An 11,362-nucleotide genomic window follows, 5' to 3' on the forward strand; every position below is an offset into this window, starting at 1 on the left:
TTACAGTAAAGAACTTCCTTGTATCAACCATCATTGCCTTTATTCTGCTTCTGCATTACCAGCCCCAGCACTCTAATCCCAATTTTAAAGGTTTATGGCTTGACACGGAGCATTACCTGATGTGGGTTCTGTGGATACATCAGCCAGTGTGTCATTACACCAAACAGAGGGATTTTACAGTTCATGAGATTGAAAGCCAAGGGCTCTCATAGCAAAAATCTACACTTTACTACAAAAGATCAGTTCTGTTTCAGTCCTTTGGGAATCCAGCATTATTCAAGAGTAACGCTGAGTCTTGGAGGAGTCCTGAAAGGCTTCGTGCCAGCCCCGTGCAGTGAGACTGACTGGGTTAGCTTGGGTGGTCCTGTGTTGTGCTCCCTAGGTAATTCTGTATGCTCCTGGCAAGATCATCACTGTGTGGGAACATTGCCTGCTTCAGACACGAAACCAGGTACAAAGGGACAGGCCTGAAAGAGAAGCTAGCATTGCATGAGCAAGGACTGTGACATTCCCTGGACACATTCTCACTAAGAAGTTCATCCCCAGCCTCTCCCCTCCCATTCTGTGCTGTGGGGAGTCCCTGCAGAGCCACAGCTCATGGTCTCTCAGAGCAGACAAGGGGGGAAGCTCCTCAGACACACCTGAGCTGTGCACTCAGACTGCTAGGAGCTGAGCTCAACTCTCCAGCTTGAAACATGGGCTGTGCTGCTGGAGCTCACATGCAGCTACCTGAGATTCCACACATCCCTCTACACACCTTCCCTGTCCTTCCTGCTGCCCATCCTCCTTAAGGGGCCTCTGTGAGAGCTTCTGCCACTGAGCAGCCGCCTCCTGCTTTCGATCCAGGTTCCACAAGGCCTGCACCAGGTAGGAGGCAGCAGCTGGGTCACCTGCAAGACACAAAATGGGATTCAGCCTTCAGCAGGGGAGGAGCAGGTGCCTGCTGCTGTCTGTGTGTTGCAGGGTGTTGCAAAGTAAGGTCAGAAGCCAGACAAGGGGGGAGAGCAGGAGGAGAGGTGGTGTAATGGGGAGGAGACGGTTCCAGCTGCATCACAGACTCTAATTAAGGCTGGGGCTGGCAATCAAGGCAGATGGCATCAGCCCTGGGGTGCAGCCAGACACACCTCTGTTTGCACACAGGTTGGGGTTCTCCTTGCAGGCAAGTCTGCACCTCCAAGTGAAGGGAATTTTGTCAAGATCAGGAGCAGCAGGTTTGGCAGATTCTCTTGAAGCTCACACCGTGCAGTGTGTGAGCACAGCTGAACACAGGGGGTCACCCCTGGGAGCAGCACTAGACATACTTCAGCTATGCTCAGAGGTACAGCTTCCTGTTCTGCTCCCCTCTTCCCTGATAGGTCTCTGTTCTCAGCCTCTGCGCTGCCAGGCATGAACATACTGCTTCCCAGCATGAAGCAAGGCTCTAGTCCCTCTTGTCTGGGAAAGCAGACCCTGTCTGGGAAAAGGCTGAATACCAGGCTGGGGTTTGGGCAGGAAGAAGGAAAATTTCCAAGCTGTCCCAAGGCACAGGCTGTGGGAAGGGTTCTGATACACTCCTCTAACAATAGTTTTGGTCTGCTGCTCCAAGGCAGTGAGCTGACCAGGCTCCAGAGAAGCATCTCAAATATGTAAAATTGCTTGTAGCACTACTGTAGTCCTTGATGTCCAAATAAGTATGGTCTAAAGCATAATTATTTGGATTATAAAGCTTTTCTGAAGAGAGCAAAACAGCCCTGAACAAATTTGTGGAATTCCCCTCTGTCCCTCACCAAAATGAGCCTCTTACCTGGCGAAACCTGCAAACCATGCTGGAAATCCAGCAAGGCTTTCTTGTGCCTCCCCAGCTCCAGGAACTGTGCACCCCTCCCAGTGAGAGCGAGCAACCTGATCTTCTGAAGCACCTCCACTTCTGGCAGGAGATTCTCTGGCACAGAAAGAAATGCACATACCTGAAGATGGCATCCTCCAAGATATTCCCTCCCTTGTCCCAGCAGGCAGAGCCAGGTTTGCAGTCAGGACAGGCCAAATGTTTATTTGGGCTGCTCATCTTCCACCTCCCTAAAACCTTGGTGAAATCAGCCTCTCAGCCAGGGTGGAAGAGGCCACAAGTGGCAGAGAGTAAGAGGGAAGAACACCAAGAGCTTGGTATATTACATGGCTATGGTGAGCAGTGACCTCAGCAGCAGCCTGGCCTTTGGCTGCCCATTTGCACAACCACTAGAAATCTCTTCCCTGAAATCTGGATTGGAGAAGCTTTCTGCTTCACAGCCTATTTAACTGTCACCTAGACCATGGGGCAGGACACAAAGCAGAGGCTAAACCCGGCTCCAGCCAGTTCTTTCAGTGCCCCCTGCTGCCAAGCACACAGATCCCAACTCAGCTAGGCAGTGTCCTACCTGTTGGTTCAATACCAGGCCCATAAAGCTGGACTCGCAAGAGCTCTCCGAGGCATCTGCGGGTGTGAGCACAGAGGAGCTTTCATATAACCCCCAAGTGGGGAAGCAAGCTGCAAGCTGTCATCCAGCCCTGCTCTGGCCCCACCAGCCACTGCTGCCTGCTGTGGAGCCCCTTCTTACCTGCTGAACTGCGTTATAGCTTCCTTGACCTCACCCAGCTTTCCCCACGCCCACCCCTGGTGCAGGTATCCAGCTGCTCTCCAGGCAAGGCAGGACAGGCTCTCCTTCTTCTGAGCCTGGAGTCCACCGGCCAGCCGTGCCTGTGGTGATGGGCATTCTGGCTGCTCCAGCCTCTCCTCCAATAGTAACACTTGTGGGATCAGGCCAGTCGTGCGGCTGATGACCTCCTCACACACAGTTATGGCATCCTGGTGTCTCTCAGCCTGCTCCAAGGCAGATGCTGCTTCCAAGAACACCTCAGGGATCCTGGGAACGGCTGAGCTACCATCTAGGGGCACCTGGAGAGCAAAAGTGGTGGCAGTGCTGACACAGAACTGCAGAGCCCATCAGACAAGGCAGGAGCTGTGAAGCACTATCAGTTTAGCACAATAAAGGCAGCAAATCCCTACTCCTCAAGTGAAGGGCATCCTAAACCAGGCCTGTCAGCTGCTCCCCAAAGGGAAGGAGAAGCCGTTTCTCCAAAAAGCAGTACCAAACGGTCTCTGGTGTGAATCCAAGTAGACATGCCATAGGTCAGAGGTGCCAGTCCCCACCTCATCTCCTTTCTATCTCAAACTGGACACTGAAGCCTGGAGTCCAGGGGTGATGCCTGGGCCCAGGCCTCGGGGTGGGGATCCAAACCTCATCTACCAAGTCACCTCAGCAGGACACCTACTTGCTGCTGCAGACCTTCCTGAAGCAGAGCCAGAAAATCCAGGTAATGTTCCACCGCATCAGCCACCCTGCAACAGGGACAAAACATGTGGTGGAAAAAGCAGAGGGACTCCAAGAAGTGCCAGCAGCCAGAAAGAACTTGGATCTCCAGCCCACAGGCTCCCCCTGCACCACACTCACTCTGGTCATGATACCCATGCTTTGAGGAGACCTACAGCAGCAGTACTGGACTGGATGATTCCCAAGAGCACAAAGAAAACCACAAAAGCCCAAACAAGCAGCATGTTGCAAGTAGACCAGAGGTGCCTTTACCTCCCATTCTGGAGACACCGCTGTGCCAGGAGGTACTTCACTTCAGAGGGGTGACAATGGCGAAGGAGAGAAGCCAGTACTGGTGAGTGGACAAGCAGCTCTGTTTGGATTAGGAAATACGGGCTAGAGGAAGCAGCTGCTGGAGGGTTTTTTTCCAGAGCCTGTGAAACAGGAACAGAAAATATGGTCAACACAATGCTGGTCAAGTCCCACGCAGCTGCTATCACTTACCACTTCTGGCACCCAGATGAGAAGTTCTGCACTTCATAAGCACAGTTACCCTGCTCTTACTCCCTAGAGCATAGCTCAATTCAGGAAAAGCAACCAGGCTTGCATAGGCACAGGCAAGACTGCAGTCTCCACATGGCATCAGATTTGCAAAATCACCCGTATCACCTCAGGTTTTTAGTTCAAGGTGCTATGAGCTGCCTGGAACACCATGTTCCCACTGCAGCTGCAGAACTAGACCAGATCTTGGGCCATCTGCAATGAGAAAGATCCCTCTCCACAGCTGGGTTTATATCTTATGGATCATAAACAGCTTAAGTGCTAACTTGGTGTGAAGCACTATCAATTTAGCAGAGTCAAGGCAGCAAATCCCTCAAGGCATTCCAAGGTTGCTATGGCTAATACCCCTTCCCCCCACCCCCATCTACAATCTACCTTTTAAAGGCCTCTTATTAGGTACTTTATTAAGACATTGATACTTAACAACATGAGTGTAACCTCTTCTTCCAAGCTGCCAACAACATGAACTGCAAAGTGCCAAGCAGGAATTTCAGATCATGCTGGGCTCCATTTTGGCCACTGCTGAAAGCAGCATCATAGCTGGAACACTGTAGGCTATTTTGGGAGACTCCTCCAGGCTCAAATACAGAAGGCAGGAGCCTGCTTGAAGCTCTGTGCAAGCTCTACTGGGCAAACATCAACCCAGAACTACAGGAAACACACAAACCTCATAGAGCAGAGCCAGGGCCTGCAGCTCCGCGTCGGTCTCCCCCAGCTCATGGTACACTGCTGCCACGTGGGACAGGGCAGGAAAGCAGTGGAAGTCTACCTGGAGGGCCTGTTTCAGGTGCTGAAGAGCTGTCTGAGGCTTGCCCTAATTAGACGGGAAGAGGTGCATGTTGCAAGGACATCTTGCTGAGATCTTTACTGCTCAGTGTAATCCAGATCTTGCTCGGCTTCCCCAATGATCCCCACGAAGCAAAGGCTGCACTGTAGTCAAAAGCAGCACTCCTCAAGCTGTTTTTTGAGTTTCTCTCTGCAGCAACCCTTTATGCTCAGCCAAAATCCCTGCCTGGATTCTGCAACTGGCCTTGTAAACAACTGGGCCCACAAGGGCCCACAAAAGCGTAACACCTTGCTTTTATGCAGCAGCCTAGGACCACCCAGAGGGAATGTGGAAGTCAACTTGAGCCTCCCCATCCTGCTCCAGGCTGCATTTCCCCTCTCCCCACTGGCTGTTACCATTCGCTGAGCGCAGCAGCCGAGGCAGGTGTAGATCTGAGCCAGAACCTTCTTGGAGCAGAATCCTCCTGCAGCCTCCTGAAGGAGGGAGCGGGCAGTGGGGAAGTCCCCAGCCTCGAACTCCTGCAGCCCTAGGACAGACCCAACATCTCAGTTCTGCAGCTCCCCTTCCCGCCCCACATGGTCCCCAGATAGGCACACATCCTTTTCTTCCCAGTGGGCAAGCCTCCCCATTGGTGCCTGCCTGATCCCAGCAGTGCACAGAAGGATGGTGCCAAGCTGCCTTCTTTGTTTTGATGGTTGTTGCAAGAGAATAAGCCACTTGATGGTAATGTCCAGCAGAAATAATAGCAGCTTCCAAGCCCAGATAGTTAGCTCCAAACTAGGACAGAGGTAGGTGCTGGGCAGCTGGGGAAACACACACAGAGTCTCAGAGAGACTATTTTGGGCCATTTCCAAGCAGGATGCTTTGGGATATTAATGCATTAATATTTAGTGTGAATGGTACTTGCTTTTCTTTCAACCCCCTTTCAAGCTTCCCTCTCAGGTGCCTGCATCACATTCACACCTGCCATCTCCCCTCTGGAAGTGCTGTTGCGAGCTGCCCAGCTGCCCCTGAAGCTGCTGGGGTTGTCATGACAGTGAGTGAGGGACAGAACACAGCAGTCAAAGGCTGTGACACCAGGGTACAGAGCTGCACAACAGCTTTGCGTGGCTCTTGCAGCATGGTAATCTAATGAGAACAAAGTGCTTGTGACAAGGCAGATACCAGAAGACAGAAGGAAGGAAACTCCTTCTAAGTTCCCTGTGAGCCTTCTGCTTTATACAAGATGACTGCGTGGCCCAGACACCTACCTAAAGCCACAGACAGGAGGAGGAACCCTGTGACAGTACAGAGGAAGGCTTAGCTGGGGAAAAAGCAGAGAAGCTCTTTGAATACTGAATGGTAACGTTGAGACCCAGAGGCTCAGCCCAGGCATTCTTCCAAAGCAACAGCCCAGAAATCCCCAAGGGCTTGTTTGGGAAAAGAACCCAGGATAAGGGCAGGGAGAGGGCTCCTGGGACAGGAGCGCAATGGGAGGCTGTGCTAGCGTGGTTACCTCCTCCACACAAACCTTGCAGGAAGGCTGCTGAAGTGCAGAGGATCTCTTTCAAGTCTCTGGTGCTCTGTACAAGGCGCAGGGAGTCCTCCTCAGCAGGTACTCGCCATGCCTTGAGCAGTGAGAGGAGTTCATTCTCCACCTTGCTCCAGTGAGCTTTTCCCAGGTCCTGTGAATACAAAAAGATGAGAGGGCAGGGAATGCTGAAGGGAAGCAGGAAACACTGATCCCAGGGCACAGGGAAACAGAAGTCCCACCAAACCCTTCAACAGCTCTTTCTGTGCTGGGGAGCAATGTCCTACTACCCGTCATTTCATCTACAACCCTCCTGCTGCAGTGATTCCTGCCTGTCCCAGGGCAGCACCTGCCCACTTCAGAGGGAGCTGTGCCTCGAGGGGCTCCTGGACAAGCAGATCCAAATGCTGCTGGAGGGCATTCGTAAAGGTGGGACCCCTCAGCAGCCCCAGAAGCAGCAGGGAAGGCTCCTCTGCACCCCACTGCTCACAGCTTGCTCCCTACAAGCCCACCTGCAGCCCCCTTCCAGCCTGCCCAAGCCTCCTGTTTGGCACCTTGAGGTCCAGGACCCTGAGAGGCAGGAGGTATTATGGGACTCATTAACACACTCAGGACCATTAGACTATGCTGGGATACTAGAGAGAGGATTACACATGCTGATTGGGCAGTGCTGGAGGGTTCGGGTCTCCAAATGCCACAGCAACATGTGTGTGACAAAGAGTACTTAATGAGAGCTCTGTCTCCCTTAGCAAACATGTGGGTACTTAAGTGGTGCAGATACACTGGTGCAGGTAACTGGGAGCTGTGCAGCACCTGCCCATGCCCAGTTACCTCAGCGTTGCTCAGGAGCCTGAGGAGACTACTGGTGCTTCCCAGGCGGCCAGTGGACAGCCACCACGCTGCTTGCAGGGCCCCCAGTTGGTGCAGAGGTGCCTGCAGCTCTGCCACAGTTACCTCCTGCAGCACTTTCTGCCACAGCTCCTCGCTGCTAAGATCCTGTCCGCAAGCCCCACAGGCTTCCAGAACTGAAAACAGACACAAAAACCCAGCCATGAGACAACAGTTTGGTGCCTTGTAATAGAGACCTTCCCAAGAGGCAGAGGAGGACTCAAACAAGCATAGGCACCTCATAGTGAGGGAAAGATTCTATCCGGACAGGGCCTCTTCATCAGGGACTGTAGTGATAGGACAAGGGGTGATGGGTTCAAACTTAAACAGGGGAAGTTCAGTTTAGATATAAGGAGGAAGTTCTTTACTGTGAGGGTGGTGAGGCACTGGACCAGGCTGCCCAAAGAAGTGGTAAATGCTCCATCCCTGGCAGCGTTCAAGGCCGGGTTAGACAGAGCCCTGAGCGACAAGGTTTAGTGCGAGGTGTCCCTCCTCGTGGCAGGGGGTTGGAACTGGATGATCTTAAGGTCCTTTCCAACACAAACCATTCTGTGATTCTTTGACAGGGCTGACCTGGCCTCAGCAGCACGAAAACCAAGCTTTCTGACAGTGGAGTTAAGAGCAGCATGCTTAGGAAGCAACAGAGCTACAACTCCAGCTCTGCTGGGTCCTGCTGAGGTCACCTGCCCCCAGGCAAGCCTGTGGCAACACTGCAGATCCCCCTCTGACCTGCAGCCTATTTCAGCAAGTTTTCTTTGAAGCCAGCACACCATAATTGAAGAAAGCACTCATTTACTACTGTCATTGGAACCTTGCTAGAGACTTGGCACCTTACACCTTAAAAACATGCATTGTTTTTAAACCCTTTGGCCACCCCCTGCAGGCAGCAGCAGGCAGACAGACAGACAGCTGTACATCACCCCTGGCTGCAAACCACCCCATTCCAGCCCTTTCCAACAGAGCAGAGCTTCCCTGCTGACACCCTCCAGTCAGTCACCACACATGTCCAAAGCACGGAGAATGCCACCTCACCCTGTACAGAGGACGACCTTCTTACCCCTGAGGAGCCCCTGGTGTATTCCCTCTTGTCCTTCCATGGTGGAGTCAGGTGCTCCCATTGTAAAAAGCAGGGAGTTGTAGAGGACAGTAAGCTCCAGAGGCAGGGTGGGGAGGGTGGCTGGCAGCCCTGTGATCACAGATAACCCAACAACAAATTGAGCTGGCTAGGAAAAATCCAACATCCATCCATGCTAAGGTATCATCACCCACCTTTGGTGGGTCAACAGAACTGTCCTTTCTTGTTTGTTTGTTGTTGTTGTGGTGAGATTTAACAGCTTGGGAATTGCAGTAGCTAGAGATGCATCAGGCATCACCTCTCCAGGTCCCAACACCATTCCCAGCTATCCAGGAGCTGCAGTTCTCCAAGACTGAGACCTTTCAGCTCTCCCAGAAGAGCATCAATAGCCTGCCCTCTTCCAGAACGAATACACCCCTTTGAACAGGTTTTTGCACACTGTGTCTCTCTCCCTCTTGACAGGCTTCCTCTGTACCACAGTTATGCCAGGGACCCCTTTCCCCAGCTTCCCAGGACAAAGTTTGCCTCATTTATTTCCAGAAACCCCAAAGCTCTGCCCAGATCCACCAGCAAGATTAGGAAGAGGTTTTTTGCAGGCCAAGCTCAGGTTAGGTAAGCAGGGAATGTTTCTTCCCTCTCCCTTCAGCGCCGGGCTACCAGGAACTGCAGCCTGCCACATACCCATTGGTCTGGGAGGGCAGCAACTTTTCCAACCTAATGGATTCTGTGATACTTAATTAAACAAGTATTTCATTTGTGTGTAGAGACTTAGACATGGGCAAGGCTACAGGGAGTCTCAAGAAAAGGAAGGCTGCAACAAGAGTAGCAGATGTCTTCCCTCCAATCAATGTGTGCAGTCCTCCTTTAGATAGTGCCTGACAAATAGCTAAACAGCTGCAAGAAAAAACAGCTCAACGGGCCTCTCAGGGTCATAAATTAACCCAAACAAGAACATGCAGTTAATTGTGAGACTAAACATGCATTCCAGTGTCCTTCACTAACAGATTGCCGTAAAAGGGTAATGAGTGGGGCTATTTATGACAGGAGGCAACAGGTTCAAGCTGCACCAGGGGAGGTTTAGATTAGAGATTAGGAAGAATTTTTTTCCCCAAAAGGGTGCTCAGGCATTGCAACAGGCTGCCCAGGGCAGTGGTGGAATCACCATACCTGGAAGTGTTCACAGATGATGTAGATGAGGCCCTCGGTGACATGGGTTAGTGATGGACTTGGCAGTCCTGGGTAATGGTTGGACTTGGTGATCTTAAAAGTCTTTTCCAAACTGGCTGATTCTATGACAGCCCAAACAACGACCATAACCCCCAGGCACTGCTCCTCAAATTCAGTGCCTGTGCCACAGCCTTGTCTAATTACCATATGGAACGAGTAACGGGAATTGGGTGGGCATTTCACAGAATAATGAAGAATATGTCTAAAATAAAGGTATATAAGATCAATCTGTCTCTTCCTGATGTGTGTGGTAAGCAGAGCGATCCTCTATGCACCCAGTACCATAATAAAGCCATGCTGGCTGTCACCAAGCACCTTGTTGTTTTTCATGTGCCTTAGCATGCCTTCCAGGAGAATCTGCTCCAAGATTTTGCCAGGCACAGAGGTGAGACTGACTGGTCTGTAATTCCCTGGGTCACCCATTTTCCCCTTCTTGAAAATGGGGGTTATATTTCCCTTTTTCCAGTTGTCAGGAACTTCACCTTACTGCCATGATTTCTCAAATACGATGGCCAGTGGCTTAGCAACTTCATTTGCCAGCTCCTTCAGGACCTGCAGATGGATTTCATCAGGCCCCATGGACTTGTGTACATTCAGGTTCCTAAGATGATCTCAAACCTGATCCCGTCCTACAGTGGGCCTAAGGTCTTCATTCTCACAGTCCGTGCATCTGCCTTCTAAGACTTAAGTGGCATGGCTAGAGCACTTGCATTGAGAACCTCAGCCTTCTCCAGCATAAGAAGGACATGGAACTGTTGGAACAAATCCAGAGGAGGCCTTGAGAATGATCAGGGGCTGGAGCACCTCCCTTATGAAGACAGGCTGAGAAAGTTGGGGCTGTTCAGCCTGGAGAAGGCTGCGTGGAGACCTCATAGCAGCCTTCCAGTATCTGAACGGGGGCTATAAGGATGCTGGGGAGGAACTCTCCATTAGGGACTGTAGTGATAGGACAAGGGGTAATGGGTTAGAACTTAAACAGGGGAAGTTCAGGCTAGATATAAGGAAGAAGTTCTTTACTGTGAGGGTGCTGAGACACTGGCACAGGCTAACCAAAGAAGTGTTCAAGGCCAGGCTGGACAGAGCCTTGGGTGGTAGGGTCTAGTGTGTGTGGTGTCCCTGCCCACGGCAGGGGAGGGGGCGAACTGTATCTTAATGTCCTTCCCAACCCAAACCATTGTGGTTAAAGAGCTCATTTCCCGGCGCTCGGTGGCAGCGGGAAGGAGGGTGAAGGCAACGCACGGGGCCGGCACTCACCCCGCATCCTCAGCAGCAGCTCCCCGAAGCCGCCCCGCTGCTGCCGCCCCGCCGCTGCACCGGGCACCGCTCTCCCCGCCTCCTGCAAGGAAGGGAGAGACGCTCACCAACCCGCCCGGGCCGGGGCAGCCCCCGGGGCCCAGAGGGACGGGCCGCACCCGCCAGCGCTCGGCCAGGTCCCGGTTCTCGGCGGTCCAGGCCCGCAGGCAGCCCAGCTCCGGGGCCGCGCCGCGCCGCCGCTTCATGGCCGCCGCGCCGCTCCCGCCTCCCTGCCCATTGGCCGGCGCCCTTCTCTCCGCCGCTTCCGATTGGCGAGCGGGATAGAGCGGAAGCGGCGGTCGCCAAGGCAACAGTCACGCGTGAAGCGGAAGAGGTCCCCGTCCCGCCAACCGCGACGGTGGTCGAGGAGGAACAAACCTCGTTGGTGAGCGAAGCCTCCCTGAGGCTGACACGCGGAGTGCCCTGCCGGCATGCACGCTGCTATAGACGGGCTTGAAGGAGGAGACGAGCACGGTCCGCTTGGATCTCACGGCTTTATTCAGAGACATCAGCTTTGCAGCTGCCCAGAGCCCCACACCACCATCAGGCAGCAAATCTTCCCCACACCACCCGATTAATTAATTAATTAGTCGTTTAATAACGAAGCGCCTGCTCCCCGCAGCCTCCCGCACACCGAGGTCAGTCAGCGGTAGCCCAGCATGGCAGGCGGGGGCCCGTGGGCCATAAGCCGCCAC

The 11,362-nt window shown here is 52.9% G+C and overlaps 1 protein-coding gene across 1 annotated transcript; it reads right to left on the minus strand.

The window, feature by feature from the left end:
- Positions 1-243: 243 nt before the first annotated feature.
- Positions 244-10,885, minus strand: FANCG (FA complementation group G). The gene is made up of 14 exons (XM_061477258.1): positions 10,787-10,885; positions 10,629-10,710; positions 8,130-8,258; positions 7,016-7,209; positions 6,185-6,338; positions 5,070-5,200; positions 4,555-4,701; positions 3,600-3,760; positions 3,289-3,355; positions 2,574-2,911; positions 2,394-2,449; positions 1,784-1,921; positions 758-890; positions 244-467 (listed from the first exon to the last, which is right to left on the minus strand). The coding sequence occupies exons 1-14, from the start codon at positions 10,871-10,873 to the stop codon at positions 350-352; spliced, it is 1,935 nt and encodes a 644-aa protein (XP_061333242.1). The 5' UTR covers positions 10,874-10,885; the 3' UTR covers positions 244-349.
- Positions 10,886-11,362: the final 477 nt, after the last annotated feature.

The sequence above is a fragment of the Pezoporus flaviventris genome, unplaced genomic scaffold (assembly GCF_033815535.1).
Source record: "Pezoporus flaviventris isolate CSIRO_AGI_PZ_B2104156 unplaced genomic scaffold, CSIRO_AGI_Pfla_v1 ptg000100l, whole genome shotgun sequence".
In the NCBI taxonomy this organism is placed as follows: domain Eukaryota; kingdom Metazoa; phylum Chordata; class Aves; order Psittaciformes; family Psittacidae; genus Pezoporus; species Pezoporus flaviventris.